General features: G+C 35.5%; 4 protein-coding genes and 1 long non-coding RNA gene across 5 annotated transcripts; 2 read left to right on the top strand and 3 right to left on the bottom strand.

The window, feature by feature from the left end:
* Nucleotides 1-4,684: 4,684 nt before the first annotated feature.
* LOC145625548 (E3 ubiquitin-protein ligase APD2-like) lies at nt 4,685-8,210 on the bottom strand. Its single transcript, XM_081678557.1, has 10 exons — nt 7,919-8,210; nt 7,681-7,787; nt 7,255-7,380; nt 7,069-7,165; nt 6,791-6,865; nt 6,628-6,710; nt 6,298-6,444; nt 5,942-6,014; nt 5,451-5,817; nt 4,685-5,109 (listed from the first exon to the last, which is right to left on the bottom strand). Exons 1-10 carry the CDS (start codon nt 8,208-8,210, stop codon nt 5,034-5,036), a joined length of 1,443 nt encoding a protein of 480 aa, XP_081534683.1. The 3' UTR covers nt 4,685-5,033.
* Nucleotides 8,211-10,364: 2,154 nt separating this feature from the next.
* LOC145620833 (uncharacterized) lies at nt 10,365-11,270 on the top strand. The gene is made up of 2 exons (XR_014108304.1): nt 10,365-10,699; nt 11,079-11,270. It is a non-coding gene; the product is annotated as an uncharacterized LOC145620833 (long non-coding RNA).
* A 959-nt stretch (nt 11,271-12,229) lies between these two features.
* Nucleotides 12,230-14,395, bottom strand: LOC145624652 (uncharacterized). Its single transcript, XM_081677738.1, has 2 exons — nt 12,580-14,395; nt 12,230-12,334 (listed from the first exon to the last, which is right to left on the bottom strand). Exon 1 carries the CDS (start codon nt 14,124-14,126, stop codon nt 12,606-12,608), a length of 1,521 nt encoding a protein of 506 aa, XP_081533864.1. The 5' UTR covers nt 14,127-14,395; the 3' UTR covers nt 12,230-12,334; nt 12,580-12,605.
* Nucleotides 14,396-14,517: 122 nt separating this feature from the next.
* LOC145624653 (peptidyl-prolyl cis-trans isomerase CYP20-1-like) lies at nt 14,518-17,570 on the top strand. The gene is made up of 7 exons (XM_081677740.1): nt 14,518-14,673; nt 14,877-14,958; nt 15,265-15,312; nt 15,408-15,431; nt 15,758-15,940; nt 16,082-16,157; nt 17,203-17,570. The coding sequence occupies exons 1-7, from the start codon at nt 14,599-14,601 to the stop codon at nt 17,339-17,341; spliced, it is 627 nt and encodes a 208-aa protein (XP_081533866.1). The 5' UTR covers nt 14,518-14,598; the 3' UTR covers nt 17,342-17,570.
* Nucleotides 17,571-17,897: 327 nt separating this feature from the next.
* On the bottom strand, nt 17,898-18,302 carry LOC145625547 (protein ELF4-LIKE 1-like). Its single transcript, XM_081678556.1, has one exon. It carries the CDS (start codon nt 18,300-18,302, stop codon nt 17,898-17,900), a length of 405 nt encoding a protein of 134 aa, XP_081534682.1.
* Between the last annotated feature and the right edge of the window lie 331 nt (nt 18,303-18,633).

The raw sequence follows: 18,633 nt of genomic DNA, 5'->3' as shown, positions 1-18,633 counted from the left end.
TTAAGAGGTTTCGGGGCCCGGTGTCGAAAAGTCTTGAAATTTTAGGGGATACATTTCAGGGTCATCTGATGCCATTTGGAACCATATATGATCATTATTTGTTGTCATAAATGTTCGTAGTAGGCTTGAGTTAATGAAATCGGTGTAAGTTGTAAACCGGTAAATTGGTCGTTTAAAGGAAAATCGGATGATTCTACCCACCCAATGGGACTCCCGGAGGGTATTAGGAACCATGGTAAAAATTTCGGTAATTTTTACATCCGGGCGAAAAAAAGTCAAAAGGTTCCAAAATTGAAGGCTAATAACCACGTTTTTTGAGAAATTTTGGAGGTTTCGGGGCCCGGTGTCAAAAAGTCTTGAAATTTTAGGGGATACATCTCAGGGTCATATAATGCCGTTTCGAACCATATATGATCATTATTTGTTGTCATAAATGTTCGTAGTAGGCTTGAGTTAATGAAATCGGTGTAAGTTATAAACCGGTAAATTGGTCGTTTAAAGGAAAATTGGATGGTTCTACCCACCCAATGGGACTCCCGGAGGGTATTAGGAACCATGGTTAAAATTTCGGCAATTTTAAATCCGGGCGAAAAAAGTCAAAAAATTCAAAAGTTGAAGACTAATATCCAAGTTTTTGAGAAATTTTGGAGGTTTCGGTGCCTGGTTTCGAAAAGTCTTTAAATTTTAGGAGATACGTCTAAGGGTTATATAATGCCGTTTGGAACCATATATGATCATTATTTGTCGTCATTAATGTTCGTGGTAGGCTTGAGTTAATGAAATCGGTGTAAGTTGTAAAACGGTAAATTGGTCGTTTAAAGGAAAATCGGATGGTTCTACCCACCCAATGGGACTCCCGGAGGGTATTAGGAACCATGGTAAAAATTTCGGCAATTTTTATTTCCAGGCGAAAAAAGTCAAAAAATTCCAAAATTGAAGACTAATATCCACGCTTTTTAAGAAATTTTGGAGGTTTTGGGGGCCTGGTGTCAAAAAGTCTTGAAATTTTAGGAGATACGTCTCAGGGTCATATAATGCCGTTTGGAACCATATATGGTCATTATTTGTCGTCATTAATGTTCGTAGTAGGCTTTAATTAATGAAATCGGTGCAAGTTGTAAAACTGTAATTTGACCGTTTAAAGGAAAATTGGATAGTTAAATCCACCCAATGGGACTCCCGGAGGGTATTAGGAACCATGGTAAAAATTTTGACAATTTTTATTTCCGGGCGAAAAAAGTCAAAAAAATTCCAAAATTGAAGACTAATATCCACGGTTTTTGAGAAATTTAGGAGGTTTTGGGGCCCGGTGTCAAAAAGTTTTTAAAATTCTAGGGGATACATCTCGGGTCATATAATTCCGTTTGGAACCATTTATGATCATTATATGTTGTCATAAATGTTCGTGGCAGGCTTAAATTAATGAAATTGGTGCAAGTAGTAAACCGTTAAATTGGCCGTTTAAAGGAAAATTGGATAGTTAAAACCACCCAATTGGACTCCCTGGAGGGTATTAGTAACCATGGTAAAAATTTTGGCAATTTTTATTTCCGTGCAAAAAAAAGTCAAAAAATTCCAAAATTGAAGGCTTATATCCACGCTTTTTGAGAAATTTTGGAGGTTTCGGGCCCGATATCGAAAAGCCTTAAGATCCTAGGGAATACATTTCGGGGTTATATAATGCCGTTTGGAATCATATATAATCATTATATGTTGCAATAAATGTTCGTGGTAAGATTGAATTAATGAATTCGGTGCAAGTTGTAAACTGCTAAATTGGTCGCTTTTAAAGACAAATTGGATGGTTCCAGCCACCCAATTGTACTCCCAGAGGGTATTAGAGACCATGATAATCATTTCGGCAATTTTTATTTACGGGCGAAAAAAGTCAAAAAATTCCAAAATTGAAGACTAATATCCACCTTTTGAGAAATTTTGGAGTCTTCGGAGCCCGGTGTCTAAAAGTCTCGAAATTAAAGGGAATACATTTCGGGATCATATAATGTTGTTTGAAACCATATATGATCATTATATGTTGTCATAAATAGTCGTGGTAAGCTTGAGTTAATATCGGTGCTAGTTGTAACCGTAAATTATCCGTTTAAAGACAAATTGGATGGTTCCACCCACCCGATTGGACTCCCGAAGGGTATTAGGGATCATGGTAAATATTTCAGCAATTTTTATTTACGGGCGAAAAAAGTCAAAAAATTCCAAAATTGAAGGCTAATATCCACGCATTTTGAGAAATTTTGGAGGTTTTGGGCCCTGTGTCGAAAATTCTTTAGATTTTTTGGGATACATCTCGGGGTCATATAATACTGTTTGAAACCATATATGATCATTATATATTGTCATAAATGTTCGTGATAGGCGTGAGTTAATGAAATCGGTGCAAGTTGTAAACCGGTAAATTGGTCGTTTTATGGCAAGTTGGATGGTTTCACCCATCCAATTGGACTCCCGGAGGGTATTAGGGATCATGGAAAACATTTCGCGAATTTTTATTTACGGGCGTAAAAAAGTAAAAAAAATTCCAAAATTGAAGTCTAATATCCACGCTTTTTGAGAATTTTTAGAGTATTCGGAGCCAGGTGTCTAATTTTTTTTTGAAATTCTAAGGAATACATCTCGGGGTCATATAATGTCGTTTAAAACCATATATGATCATTATTTGTTGTTATAAATGTTCGTGGTAGACTTGAATTAATGAAATCGGTGCAAGTTGTAAACCAAAAAATTGGCTGTTTAAAGGCAAATAGGATGGTTCTACGCACCTAATTGAACTCTCGGATGGTATTAGGGACTATGGTAAACATTTCGGCAATTTTTTTTCAGGCGAAAAAAAGTAAAAAAAATTCCAAAATTTAAAGGCTAATATCCACGTTTTTTGAGAAATTTTGGAGGTTTCAGGGCCTAGTGTCGAAAAGCAATGAGATTTTAGGGGATACATCTCGGAGTCATATAATGTCGTTTGGAACCATTTATGATCATTATATTTTGTCATAAATGTCCGTGGTAGGCTTGAGTTAATGAAATCGGTGCAAGTTGTAAACTGGTCGTTTAAAGACGAATTGGATGGTTCCACCCACCTAATTGGACCCCCGGAGGATATTAAAGACCATGGTAAACGTTTCGGCAACTTTTTTTCGGGCGAAAAAAGTAAAAAAATTCATAAATTGAAGGCTATATCCACGCTTTTTGAGAATATTTGGAGTTTTCGGAGCCCTGTGTCGAAAAGTCTTGAAATTCTAGGGAATACATCTCGGGGTCAAATAATGTCGTTTGGTGAGTTTGGAACCATATATGATCATTATTTGTTGTCATAAATGTTCGTGGTTGGCTTTAATTAATGAAATCGGTGCAAGTTGTAAACCGGTAAATTGATTGGTTAAAGACAAATTGGATGGTTCCACCCACCTAATTGGACTCCCGGAGGGTATTAGGGACCATGGTAAACATTTCGGCAATTTTTTTATCTGGGCGAAAAAAAGTCAAAAAATTCTAAAATTGAAGGATAATATCCACGTTTTTTGAGAAATTTCGAATGTTTCGGGGTACGGTGTCGAAAAGCATTGAGATTTTAGGGGATACATCTCGGGGTCTCATAATGCCATTTGGAACCATATATGATCATTATATGTTGTCATAAATGTTTGTGGTAGGTAAGAGTTAATGAAATCGGTGCAAATTGTAAACCGGTAAATTGGTCATTTAAAGGTAAGTTGGATGGTTCCACCCAACTAATTGGACTCTCAGAGAGTATTAGAGACCATGGTTAACATTTTGGCAATTTTTATTTTCGGGTTTAAAAAAGTCAAAAAATTTCAAAATTAAAGGTTATATTCACGTTTTTTTGAGAAATTTTGGAGGTTTCAGCCATCCAATCATAAACGGAGTACCAAAAGGTTGACAATGATGACATTTTCGATCATGAAAAGAAACGAGTTCAATATTGACTAGGGAAATAAATTTCCTTTTAATATTACTTGAGATTAGGTTAATTTTGCTTTAAAGGTTTTCTAAGGCATAACTTTGACCATTCTAAGAAAATTAGAGTCATGGGTTTGGCGTCACCTTTGATCTCTTGAACGGTTGAGCCCTTATTACAGTAAACTACTACGTATCTAATTAAGAACTTGTCCTTCCAATTTAATTTCGGTTTAGAAAATTGAATTATGCAATAAATTCCATGTTAACTAATGATGTTGACCAGAAATTAACATTAATTTAAACAATAATCAACCAACTACCATGGTCCTATTTTCCAGGCTAATTTCTCTAATTATCACAAACTAGAGTACTATACAAATTGCAAATCCTGACAAACTGAGCTTAGAGCATAGACTGTAGACAGCCTGAAAAATGGGTAATACACTAATAGTCTAATACAGTACATTCCTATAAAGTCACGTTAGTATTTCATATCGTGGTCCGTGATTTTTAAGGACATATTGGCATAGTAACAAACATTATTGTTATCCACTGTACAAAAAAAAATGTCATCATTAACAAAATTTAAGTAAATACGACAAGATAGTTGAATACTTGAATTGTTTACTCCACACATTTATTCAAGAAATCACGTCAATTATTTTGAATTCTTTGTTTACAATAAGATAGATATACACACGTGACAAAATTTTGAACTTTAACTCGATAAATTTAAAAATGACACATTCAAATAATGTTAGACAAGCCATATTACAAATGTACTCGGAGTTTATATAGAAGGGGAGTTTTAATTGTTTGTAAGGCCGGAGTAATTTAACTTGAGCTAAATAAAAAAAGAAGGGAAAGTGTATAGCTCAAACTTGAGTTAAACTACTAGAAGTATTGAAAATAGAGGTTTAATTATGTTGTCACAGTAGCATGGATTGCCTGTGTACCAAAACTTTAGGTTAGGCACCCTGAAAATTGCTTAATACCTTCTAACATTCCCTGTTACCTTCATTTACTAGCCAAATAGTTTAATTCTATTACAGTAATACTCTTCAATGGAGGGTGGTGAGCTAATTATACCTAAACTGTTCTCATACCGAAAATATTTTCTTCACTTTCTTCATCTTCCTCCGGCATATGGGGCATGTACCTGCCTCTTCAGCTATCCTGCACATTTGATCTCCAAAGTTTAGTACTTTAAAAAACAACAAAGCTGATTAAAACTTTATAAGCAAGGCCATGTCAAATAATAATGGAAACAAATCCGAGTGTTTTTAGGTGGACCGTGTTCTTTTTACCTGATTTTAATTGTAAAAACTGATTCATTTATTGTTTTGATTGTATACTTGAATAGTTGAATGTACGAAATTACTAATTTTAACTGATTATAACTGATTTTTCCTAGCTAGAATATGTACATATTCTGTAGTAGCTTAGTTATATCATAAGTTGAAGAGAATGAGGCCTTGGATTATGAAGCATAAGTCGATAACTAAAATTAAACTTGCCTTGATCCACAGCTGAAACAAGCAGCACAATGTCCACAAGGCAGGAAGAAAGAGTCCCTAGGAGCATCAAAGCATATAGCACATAAACGACGAGTATTATGGCTATGATGAACCTCTCTTCCTATTGAGACTTCCCCTTCAAGGGAGTCTTCTGAAATCATCTTCTCTTCAATACCCTGATCCTCATCGCTGGGGATTGAGTCATAAGATGATCCCCAATTTGAGTGATCATTATTCTTATGGGAAAGCAGTGGCTGTCTTCTGTCAGCTACACTTTCGCTCACTTGGTTTCCAGTTTCATCTTCGGTGTTAGATTGAAAATGGTAAAGGTAACTGAATAATACTAAAATGAGTGCTGCAACTATACCTGCATTTCATTATTAATGATCCATCATTCATATGTATGTAAATTTGTACACTAGCATGCACAAAAATAATCAATTGTACAGCGGCGTATTCCTTAAAAGGGTATTGAGATGCCAAAATCTTACATGATCCACCACAATATGTGACCCATTGTGGTCCAAAAGAAACTTGGACATACCAATCATTATCATTATTAACCTGGAAGCAATTAGGAAAGATGAGTAACAATAGTGTTTTCAAGCACTTGTGTATTAATATAGGGGCAAAATTATAGCAGTAACATCACACTTCAGTTTTAGGCCGTCTAAAAAATGAGGGGTTCACTTTAGTTGCACAGTGAAAAGGACCTGTACACCTACTCACCAGTGCATTAAATGGATGCATAATCTGGTTGTATATGAAGAATTTAAAATTTTGAGGATAGCTCAAGTGATTATTGATTTAAGGGGGACTCGAGTTTGGGCTAATTGATGAAGTTTACCTGTCCTGGATCTGGAGATGTTAGGACAGCCGCATTAGGCTTCAGAAGGATAAGCTTGAAGCTGCAATCGCGATCTCTTAACAAGCACTTGAAATGGGCATCAGTAGTATTGTACAGAAGAGACATTATGGTAAAGTTCAAGTAAACCTGTTAAATGTAACTAGTCAGTGTCAATTATACTCAAATAACAAGCCAAGTAGCTAGCAGATACCGCGGTCTGAAGTATATTTTATCCACTTCGTAGGTGTAACAAAATTTCTGTACTAAATGCCCTTTCTTCAGACAATTTGATGAGTGAGATCATAATTTTATAGTAATAAGCATGATCACCTCTGCTGTCTCCAGGTTCAAGTTACCAACTGCTACAAAGTAGGTATCCGACTCTTTGATGTCTATGGCAATATTACCACTTCCTGCACATGAGAATAAATTAGAAGTTATCTAAGATAGGAAAGTAATTAACGTTAAATTTATTCAATGATTTTCACCATACCATAGATTATGTGCCAAGACAAGGTTGTATTAGGATAGGAAGGAGAACTTATCCACTCTAGTAGACTTCCTCTACCTGCAGGTTATAAAGAAGTAAACCAGATCAGCTGAAACATCTAATCAGCTGGGTGTTACCACTCGAAAACTCTTTTAAGTGTTAAGAGTTAACCCTTGAACATTTTGTAATGTGCTCATAGAGTCATAGTAGGATGCATCAGCTTGAGATCACAGGATACAGCTACTACAAAAATTATGTTGCAATATTGAGATATCATGTACCTCGAGCAATTACAAAAAACAAGGAGGCAGAGCCGGGGACTTTGACATCATAGGATACATCAACTCTAGATCCAGCATTCAGGTAATAAGCCCACTCCTGCATGACAATATGAACCTCAATGCCTTCAAGCTAAAAATAGACAAAGAAAAGTTAGAAAACAACTCATGATTGAGTGGAGAACCTACCTTGTGATAATCAGGTTCTATAAACACAGTGTAATTTTGTGACCAAGTGGTTTCAACATCAAGTGAAGGTAACTCATGGAAGCCGTAAAGCATTGGCCCAGCTGTTTGATCATCTATTTGTTGTGCCTATATGTTAGACAAAAATCAGTAATTGATTTGTTACAATACAACCTATGGTACTCAAAATCCAATACTTAGCTTGTGTCAGACAAGAGTATATACGCATCCAAGTTTCAAACTCATTATTAGATTAAAACTACGATTTTTGGTACAAAATGAAGTGTCATGTGTCCATACCTATGTCAAAGTGTAAGAGTATCAACACCCATACTTAAGGCGCAATGAAAAGTCTTTGAGAAACACGGATTTATAGAATAACATATGGAGAAGAAACCCAATCTATGATCTATATAAAGGGAAAATAACCTTAATGGAATGCACAAAGAATGGATTGGTTTTGATCAAGAATGAGCAATTTGGCCCCAGTTGTAAGTTGAATGATCCATAAAACCCAAGAATCAGAATCATAGATGCTGCTGGTTGGAAAATTCAAAGATTTAAGCAAACCCCAAGTGAAAATTATTAGCTTTCAATTGTTAGAACAAACCATAAATAATATTTTTAAAAATAAAAAAAATTTAGTGACAGTAATTAAGTGACTAACCAAGGAACCAGAAAGTGAGTAGCACAATTAAACAAGACCAAGCATCATTTCTAGCATCATCTGAACCCAAACTGATGAAAGTTATGTGAAACCACTGGAAAACAAGACTTGGCTGCCAATGCCAAAGCCGCGGCCTATCGAGAGGCTGCTGCTGCTGATCTTGTTCATTGTGCACCTCTGTTTGCTCTGATTCTTCTAGCAGTAAAGCAGGGGATGCAGAAGAAGAAGGAGCATGATCATGATTAATTGGTGACAATGTTGAATATGTTGTAATGTATTCTTGTTCTTCCATTTTATGAAAAAATCAGATAATTGTTTTGGATTCATAGGGTTCATTTACTAAGGTGAAGGTACAAAGTAGAGAAGATTGTCAGTCTTCATTTGATACTTACCCTTCTTATTCCTAAGAATAGTAGTTGGTGACTGTTAGTTGAAATTTTCACAAGTCACATCACTTTTATGTAATTCATGGTAACATGCAAAATTTCTTCTTTTTATTCTTATGTCAAATATATTTGGATTAGAAAAAAAATGAATAATTCATTCAACCACATACAAAATTGTACTCTTTATACTAGTTCAAATTATACCATTTTTGTGACATGTCAAAATGTCAAATAATTTCTAAGGAATGAAGAGAGTAATATTTACTCAATATAATAAACCTTATTAAACCATTCCTACATTCGAAGTACTCGATCCTGGTGGTTTAAACGAAATATACTCCATTTGATGCTTCAAACAGTCATACATATACACAAGTACAATTTACATACATACATCATACATGTATATATTACAGTAAGTAATGGAATTGGAAATGATTAACAACACCAATGAAAATGGACTTCATAGACCTTAATAGGACTCTGGGATACCACCAAGTTGGCTATGTAAATATTAATCTCTTGCAACTCTTCAATGGAACATAATATCAAAATAGCCACATTGATAACCAAACTCAATGTCAAGACTTTATAAACCTATTGATAGGCTTGTTATGGTTTCTAACCAACTTATATGACCTCTGGGGATACCCCACACCTTCACTTCAATTTTGGAAAAATCTCACTGTAAGCGTTTAGTGTAGGAGTCCATTTAGGTGATTGGCAACACCACTTTTCCTTTACATTGTCAATTTACCCATTTATAACTTATGCCTAGGTGCCTCCCTTATTTTGCTTCAAAAAAAAAAAAAAAAAGGTGCCTCCCTTATTAACTCAAGGCCACCACTGCCATGGCGCCACGTGACTTTATATAACAGACTAGTGACTATATATGATTTTAAACAATATTATATGACCCCGAGATGCATCTCCAACAATCCTGTGATTTTTCTATAACTAGTCCCAAAACTTCTGAAATTGGTCCGATTTCGTGTATAGCCTTCAATTTTGGACTTTTCCAACCCAAAATGAAAAGGGGTCGGGGTTCTTCTCATGGATACCACATCACCTCATGAGGCTATTTGGGTGGTTGGAACCATCTACTTTGCCTTTAAATCATCATTTTAGCCATTTACATACACCGATACACGCTTCCCTTAATTAACTCAGGCCACCACAAGTCGCCTTTATATGACCGATTGGTTGTCATACATGGTTCCAAACAACATTAATGACCCTTGGACACATCCTTTATAATCCCAATATTTTTTGACACCAAGTCCTGAAACTTTCAAAATTGGTCCAAAAGCGTGGATTATAGCCTTCGGTTTTGGATAATTTTTTACTTTTTTGGACTCGAGAAGGAAAGAAGTTGGGTGTTATACATGGACCACACAACACCTCAAGAAGCCATTTGGGTCAATCGAATCCTCTATTTTGCCTTTAAATCGTCAATTTACTTATTTATGTACACATCTCCCTTAATTTGGGGCCACCACAAGCTTTTTATATGAAAGACTAGTGATTATATTTGGTTCCAAACAACATCGAATGAATTGGAAGAGTATCCCTTATAATATCAAGAATTTTGGATACCAAGTTTTGAAATCTTTGAAACAGCCTGTGTGGATTATAGCCTTTATTTTTGGACTATTTTGAACTTTTTCGGACCCGTAAAGGAAAGAGGTCGAGGTGGATCCTATGGACCCCACAACACCTCGAGAGGTCATTTGAGTGGTTAGAACCTTCTATTTTGCCTTTAAAACTATCCATATGACTTTTTTATGCACCTCTAATTATTAACTAAAAAGCCACCATATGCCTTGATGTGACTAAATAATGGTCGTATATAACTCAAAACAACATAATACAACTCTACATTGCATCCTCTATGATCCCAAAAACTCCAAAATTACAAAATAGAACAGGACAAGATAGAGCAGAATAGCTCAGAAGAACAGGGCCTTAATATTATTTCGTGTATCATATAACCTAACCTTTAAATTTGGTGTCAGGAGAACAAAGTACTTACATATCCTATCCTTTTGCTTCAGGTGGATTTGTAATATTCTACTTCACATCCAAAGGAAGAGCTACATGCCTACATGAAGGATAAGACGGTACTATATGATGATTCTAACGTGGACACGTGTCTTGTGCATGTGAATTATTTTTTCAACGCGGCGTTTTAAACTCTCCAAACGACACGTTTTAGGCTTGGATATTTTGTTGTACTAGTAGTTATTATTGTAGGTGGGAGAGAGCACAACAAGAACAGAACCACAATTGAAGAATACAAGTGATAAGAAAAAAGATGGGATCAGAGACGTTCGTAGAAGTGATTCTTGCAATTCTGCTACCTCCCCTTGGTGTCTTTCTCCGTTATGGCATTGCGGTTAGTCTTGCTTTTACTCACCGTTTTTTTTTACATGCATCACTTTGACTATTACACTTTCGTTGATTAGTTGTACTCCGTATTAATAATATAAATAAATACAAAATAATTAGTCAATTCAGTGGGATCTTGTTAATTATGCCTTGATTTATACTCTCATACTAACAATTATTATATGAGATATTAATAGTTCAAATTGTGCATTTACAAGCCAGTATCAACAATTGATGATATAAATGATTCAAATGATGCATTAACAAGAAAGAATTAAACTTAAGTTGTAAGATGATAAAAACAATACCAAAATCTGAAATTGAATCTTATATCATTTTATCACAATTATAGAATTTGATTATAATTCTATGTTTGTCATTTGCAGGTTGAATTCTGGATATGTTTGTTATTGACAATATTGGGCTACATACCGGGAATTATATATGCTCTTTATGTTCTAGTTGCTTAAAATATGTATTAAGAAACTACTCCTGCTACCGGTGTACTTGGTTTTTGTAATTGTACGATACAGTGTACTCTTTCAAGCTATTTGTCACTCTGTATCTTGATTTTTTCCCTTTCTGTGTGTATTAGCTTTCTTGTGTAAAGTTATGTGATTTTACCTTTCTATAATATTCCTATTTCAAATGTCATATACTTGTTACAACTTATTGATCCTCAAAGATGCAGTTTTTGTTGTGGTTCTTGGAACAACATTATACTACCCCGGCCAAAATTACTCGCAACTTTGAAATATTTTAAATCTCACAAATAATACCCCAGAGTTGCGAGTAATTTGGATCGGAGGTAGTATATAACTACTACGTAGTATAATTAACAAAAATATGGAGTAAGAAGTAAAAATGGTTGATATGGAAGGGAGAAGTTGGTTAAAAGTGGTTCAGAAAATGACATACTTGTATTAGTTTTCATTTACACTTTGTTTGGATAGGAAGAAATGGAAGGAAAAGAAGAGAAGAGAAATGGAGGGGGACAAAATCTCTTGTTTGGGTAAAGATTGGGGGAAGGAAGGGGAAGGAGAGGGATGATCTATTTTCCCTCTCTCTATAATAACCATAATCTCTCCAAAATTGGAGAGATTTGGAGGGAAAATGAAGCTCACCTCCTCCTCCCTTTCTTTTCCCTTCCCTTCCCTTCCTCCATTCTCCCTCCCCTTCTTTTCTTTCCTTCTTTGCTATCCAAATAAAGCGCAAGTGTAGTGTTACTGTGTTAGTGTGAGCGTGTTCCGGGCGCGTGCGTGTGTGTTAAAGATGAGAAAATTGCAGAATAACATAGTTGAAATCTACAGATAGATGCACGGAGATGACTGGAGATCAGAGTTTTGATTGTAAACTTTAGGTTCTTTAAAATGAGCTTAGCTCTTACATGAAACTACTGAAATTGGGCGTGGAAGATTGAGCAAAATTAAAATCCAATGTAATCTCTAATATCTTCTAAACAGCAGTTAGCCGAATTGGCCAAGTCGTAGGAGGGCCTAATCTCAAGATGCACGACGGTTCTCATAATAATGAATCAAGATTGCATTAGAAAAGAATCGATTTACCTAATCACAGGAGTTGTAGGGCTCGTAGCCTTTATCCAAGAGGGTCATTATAAAGAAGAAGAATGCAGCAGCAGCATCTGCATCACAAGTTTCGCGTAAAAGAGTACATAAGTACAGGGCCAAAGCACAAGCATCAGGCAGAATACAAAATTTTGGATTTGACAAGGACAAGAAAAGGCATCTGTCTGCCAAGAAACTGAGTTAAAAGCTCCATGAGACGGTACTTAAAATAGCTGATCAGATAGTATCTTAAGAATATTAGAACATGTAAAAAGACAGGCTAAATTATTGGACTAGATCCAAATTACAGTGAGGGTCGCACCATGTTTATGTTATTATGTTGTCATCTCAGTTGTTCACATCTTCAACAAGTTGATCAAGCAGTATAAATGTAGGCAAGAGCTTTCTCTCCCGACAAACCGTCTCCAACATAAGCAACCATGAGTTTGGCTCCGGTCTAAAACCAGCCTCTAACAGCTCCGACAATGCTGTAACAGCATCATCTGCCCGTCCAGCCTCACACATACGAACCAATAGTTCATTTGAAGTTGCATAATGAGGCACGAAACCCCTGCCAAGCATCAAACTCAATAGCCAGGCAGCCTTTTCTAATTCATCAACTCTGCACAGAACATTCAATGTGATTCTGTAACTAGCTTTATCTAAGAAGACACCTTCATAAGGTAGCATTTCAAGCATCTGAAGAGCTTCCTTGAACCTCTGTTGCCTACTTAGAACTTCAATGACAATTCTGTAAGTTATAGCATCAGGTTTGCAGCCTACTTCTCTCATTTCCTTGAGCAATAGCAATGCTTCCTCAAGTCTCCCTTCCCTGCCGAAGAAGTTAATCAAAGTAGTATAGCCAATCGTGTCAAGCTTTATACCTAAAGCCTTCATCTCCTCAAACATTTCCATGGCTTCTTGTATTCTTCCATCCTTGCATAATCCGTTCATAAGAGCAGAGTAATTAAACACATTTGGGGCGCATCCATTATTCCTCATGAACTCTATTACCTTCTTCGCTTGATCAACCTTACCACCTCGGCAGAAACCATTGATCAGGATATTGTAAGTTAAGGCATCAGGGACAATCTGATCCTTGGATATCATCTCTTCAAATTGATCAAATGCTTCCTTAAGTTTTCCACTCCGACATAGACCATCCATCAGTGTTGTATACGTGATCACATTGGGATAAGACGCTTTTGCTTTCTTCATCTCCTCCACAACCTCAATGGCTGACTCAAGGTTCCCATGCCTGCAATGATACTTGACCAAGATGTTATAAATACAAGTATTTGGCTTCATCCTATGATTTTTCTTGGCATTTAACAAAAACTTTCGTGCCAAATCCATCTGGTTCGACTCCACAAGGAGATTAAGACAAGTGCTCACAGCATTAGGTGAAGGCCGATCCCTAACATAAGGCCGGATCAAATCAAACATCTCAACCACCTTTTCATGCATACCACACTTGGAGTAATGCTTCATAAGATTAGTAAAAATACCCTCATGAAACCTGCACGCCGGTTCATACATCATTTGTCGAAGAAGAGCATCAATGCCATTAAATTTCCTCGCCTTAGCAAGCTTATTAAGAATAGTAGCATAAGTAGCATTGTTATGATTAAACCCCCTTTGCTCCGAAACCTTGTTGAATATCTCCAAAGCACGTTGAGGATCATTCTCACGTTTGATCAAGTCTATTGCCCGTTCATGAGAGATATACCGCGATTTCTTGTAAGACTCTTGCTCAGGTGGGGGTGGAGGGTCTGACTTTACTGGGTTTGTTTTAGGATAGTGAAGAGGAGAAATCCATGGTAATGATGATGATGAGAAACAACGTGATTTTGGTATTGAAATTTTCATCTTACACCTTCAAAAAAGTCTCATTTCTCTCATAAGCAAATCAACAAACACCTTATCTGCATTCCCAAAATCCCCATTAAAACTTGTATTTGAATCTTCTTCTACAAATAATTATACTCAATCTACCCAGAAAAATGTCACTCAAATTACAGAATTAAGAACAACAAAAGATTGAAGGTGGGTACCACCGATTTCCAGCCAATGAGCAAAGAACAGAGGAAATTTTTTGCTGATTTTAATTTCAAAGTGGGAAAATAACTTCTCCATTTAAAAAAAATACTTTCGGGTCGGGTTAAAGTAGTTGGGTCGGGTCAAATCTCCCATCCAATAGAAATGGTCCAAACACCTAAATAGCACACTTGTCATATTCTAATTGGCTGATCTTGTCATTTTCTTTTTTCTTTAAATTATAAAATCACAAATAAAAGAAAATTACAGTCAGTTCATTACACAGGAAAGCGAGAGAAGAAAGATGGCAAGAATGAATTCGATCACCATTGCTCTTCTATGGAGTTTTGTTCTTTTCGGAACCCTAACTCAAATTCAGGTACAATTTTTCAACTTTTTTATTTGATCTATTTTTTAGTAATTTTTGCAGTTTTTTTTTTTTCTTTTCCCGTTGATCGATTGAGTTTGATTTCTAGGGTTTAAGGCATATGAATTTCTGGATCATCTTGATTAATCTTAAAATAATTTAGGTTAATTTGTTTGGTATTACAATTTTTGTAATTTTTTGGGGAATTAATTCAGGCTAAGAAGAAATCATCGGAAGATCTGAAGGAAGTGACAAACAAAGTGTTCTTTGATGTTGAGATTGATGGAAAACCTGCTGGTACTTTCTCACCTCATTGATATAATGCTCTTGATTAAATTGATTTGATTTATATTTTGAAAATTTTCAAATTTTTTTCAGAAAAAGATTGGTTTATGATTATAGTATAGATGTAGTTAGTATTGCAATATTAGTTTCAATGGGAAAAAAAAAAATACTGTGAAATTTTGTTTCTGATCGTGTGATTTAGTTTGAATTAATTGATAGTAATTGAAAGAAAAAAGATCACTTTTTGCAGCTATTCTTTTCATTTAAATCTGAAATTCTTAATTAAGCAGTTGTGTTAATGTTATAATTTGTTTTCAGGTCGAATTGTTATGGGTCTCTTTGGCAAGACAGTTCCCAAAACAGTAGGTAAATTGTTGCACCTTTTAACCGGATTCGGTTTATTATCTGGTTTATGATCTCAATGTGTTACTGATTTTTGTGTTGTTTTTTGTTTTGTGTAGAAAACTTCAGAGCATTGTGCACTGGTAAGTTATTAACCTCCAATTGTTTACGATGATCCGATGTTCTGTTAGTAATAGTGTCACTTAGCTTCGTTTTATATTGGATTATTGAGCTTTAATTTCGAAGGATGATAAATTTAGAATTGAAGGAAATAATGGGAGAATTGTGGCAAGTATATGACAAAATATAAGGTGATGTAAGATGTCAGTTACTAAAATACTAATATGAATTGGTATGCTATTTGGCTGCTGTAACGAAATGCGGGTTGATAATAGCTTAAGGAGGAATTCTGCTTTGTTCATGATGCGCATATTTTGATAATGGTTGTGTACTATGTGTGCTATTGTAGGAGAGAAAGGTATTGGGAAATCTGGAAAACCTCTACACTACAAAGGAAGCTCATTCCACAGGATTATTCCTAGTTTCATGATCCAGGGAGGTGATTTCACTCTTGGAGATGGAAGAGGTGGTGAATCAATCTACGGAGAGAAGTTTGCTGATGAAAATTTCAAGCTAAAGCATACTGGACCAGGTATATTAGTGTAAATTATTGGAAATATTCTTGTGATATCTCAAATTTGAGTCTATTCATGAATTTTTTCTGCGTGATGATGTGGATCCCTTGTATATTCTGTTCAGAACTTTCAAACTAATTTCATCCTTGAATGTGCAGGTCTTCTATCTATGGCAAATGCTGGTAAAAACACCAATGGTTCCCAGTTTTTCATCACAACCTTAACAACTAGCTGGTTAGTAAAACTTGTATTTAATAGAAGAAGTACTTTGTTGCCTTTATATCTGATTTGGCAGTGTATACTGTAGAGGGCTTTTGTGATTAAGATTGATGGATAAATTATGTACTAAGTATTAGAGAATTGCACTATTGGAGGTACCTGAGATCACAGGACTAGGACGGACATTTCACTAAAAAGGTTCTTCGGAAATGGGTATACTAGTTATGTTTTGAATTAATGACTTGTGCTTTACTCCCCTATACTATAACGTCCCTGGCTCAACACTTCAATAATCCCTCATCTTTTATCTTGCCAAGTAGTCTTCCCAATCCCCCTACATAACAAGTGGAAGTAAAGGTATTGAAAATGCATGTCACTTTCTATTTGTCAGTTGGCTGCGTATTGAAAAGATAACATTTTGAACTGAATTTTATCGCCATATTTTATTTGCAAGAAAAGTTTGAGGGAATAGAAAAGTAAAAAAGATGAGGGGACAAAAAGAAAGGGATGAATAGGGAGGGAAATGCTGGGTAATTTCCCTAAATAAGGAAATTGTTTAATCCTTAGAATCTATTTTGTAGCCATAGAAATTAGTAAACCCTTTATGAACTATAGGAAACTGGAAAGTTAATATTCTGCTATTCAACCAATCTGACCCTTGCTCCCCTGTTGCTGTATCAAGTCACTTTCATGCAAGGAAGATAGAAATTATAAACCAATCAAGAACAAGAGGAAAATGGAAAAACTAGTACTTCTGTTATAGGAATGCCCTTCCAACTCGAACCAATCCGACCCTTACTCCCTGCTGTTGTATAGTCACCTTTATGCATTGAAGTGCAGCGCAAGAGCTAATGAAATTTTCATCCTTGTTCTTGTTGGATTAGGAAGCCTAAGCTAATGAAATTTCTGTTCTTTTGTTGAGATGTACAGCTTTGATTTATTACATACAGTTAATGAAGCTCCAACCTTCCTTATATAATATAGTTGCAAATATGTCCACAAGTGAAGTAAATTTTCCATTCCTTTTGCTTGTTGACTAAATTATTTGTATGAATTGCAGGTTGGATGGCAGGCATGTTGTATTTGGCAAGGTGATTTCCGGAATGGATGTCGTTTACAAGATGGAAGCTGAGGGAAGACAGGATGGTACTCCTAAAAGCAAGGTAGTTATCGCCGACAGTGGAGAAATTCCTCTGTAATCTCTTTTCAACATTTCCAAATTCCATCCCTGAACAGAGATGAATTAGGAAAAACCATAGGCACTTTACACTGGTGGAATGTGCTGTCTTTTGCGCTTCAGTTTCTATCTTTAGATGTTGGAAACTTTCATAGTGCTAAAATCGCCTTTTTTTCATGTCCATGTAAACATTGGATCTTATAACTTAGCTGTAACGAGTTGTTTCATAGATGAGTTAGATTTTGCCTCTCTGTTCTAAACTTCATTTAGATTTTGCTGCTCTGTTCTATTAAGCTTATGATGAAAAGTGGAAGCATGAGTCATTCGACGATCAGAAAGTAACAAAATTCCTTGCAGCTGACATTTCAGGAAGGATGACAACATACAATGTTTTACTTTCACTCAGATAATAACAAATAAATTCAAATACTCTATCCTACATAAATATACGTCTCAAACATATTTACTCTGTTTTCACCACCAAATTACTCACTTTTTAAGCTTCTAACTTAAACTTTAACAAAAAGATTACTTTGATAAAAGTAAATGATTATAACTCCAAAAATTTCAGCACTTTGTTATTCATCACTCTCTTTAACATCAACCACCTCTTTCCCGCCATAACCGCGATTCTTCAATATGAATTTGTGCTCGCGAACCAACTTAGTGAACTCGACCGAAAGATCAGAGTAAATTGACAAAACCTTAGAAATATTTCCATTGATTTCAGAAATCAAAGCAACATTTTTCACCAAATTAGCTGGATTCTTCGACTGTTGATTTTGATTCACTTGCTGAATCAACGCCATATTTTGATCCAAAACCGATTGAACTCGCTCTAATCCGCTGTTGAGCATCATCCTTAGCTCGATATCAAAGTCATCACCACCTCCATCGCCGGAAAAATCAGTTTTCCGGCGAAGATCATGGCCGTCGGATCTCAAATTGAAAGGATGATTATAGTTCCTCTTTAAGGTTTCCATGATTGAATGTTGAAGACATGGAATTCTCTCTCCTCTGACTAATAAGCTTTGCAGAAAATGTGAAATTTTCTTGATAAACTTGGCGAAAATGGACAATGGACCTGGATTTTTTTTTTTAACACAAATCTTAATCGTCAGCATTAAATTGGCGGGGTTTTATTTAATAATTTTGGGATTGTCTTTTCGTGCAGTATTCAAACTTTTGCTGGTATTATTGAAAGAAAATACGTACGAATTATGTAGTCGTAATCTTCATCTAATCTGGGATGAACAAAACTGTGCTGTTATTGACTTTGACAAAATAAAATGGCTTAAATTTTCATACTCCCAG

This window comes from Chenopodium album, chromosome 3, assembly GCF_948465745.1.
Source record: "Chenopodium album chromosome 3, dcCheAlbu1.1, whole genome shotgun sequence".
Taxonomy (NCBI): Eukaryota; Viridiplantae; Streptophyta; class Magnoliopsida; order Caryophyllales; family Amaranthaceae; genus Chenopodium; species Chenopodium album.
The sequence above is the reverse complement of the archived record's forward strand: the minus strand, read 5'-3'. Positions and strand labels throughout refer to the sequence as shown.

Excerpts from the sequence above, each read along its gene's own strand:
- LOC145624652 (XM_081677738.1), bottom strand. The coding sequence starts at position 14,126 with ATGAAAATTTCAATACCAAAATCACGTTGTTTCTCATCATCATCATTA.
- LOC145624653 (XM_081677740.1), top strand. The coding sequence starts at position 14,599 with ATGGCAAGAATGAATTCGATCACCATTGCTCTTCTATGGAGTTTTGTT. Across the intron at positions 14,674-14,876 it reads GAACCCTAACTCAAATTCAG|GCTAAGAAGAAATCATCGGA; the intron begins GTACAATTTTTC and ends GAATTAATTCAG. Across the intron at positions 15,313-15,407 it reads GACAGTTCCCAAAACAGTAG|AAAACTTCAGAGCATTGTGC; the intron begins GTAAATTGTTGC and ends TGTTTTGTGTAG.
- LOC145625548 (XM_081678557.1), bottom strand. The coding sequence starts at position 8,210 with ATGGAAGAACAAGAATACATTACAACATATTCAACATTGTCACCAATT. Across the intron at positions 6,015-6,297 it reads CATCTCCAGATCCAGGACAG|GTTAATAATGATAATGATTG; the intron begins GTAAACTTCATC and ends AATTGCTTCCAG. Across the intron at positions 5,818-5,941 it reads CACATATTGTGGTGGATCAT|GTATAGTTGCAGCACTCATT; the intron begins GTAAGATTTTGG and ends AATGAAATGCAG.
- LOC145625547 (XM_081678556.1), bottom strand. The coding sequence starts at position 18,302 with ATGGAAACCTTAAAGAGGAACTATAATCATCCTTTCAATTTGAGATCC.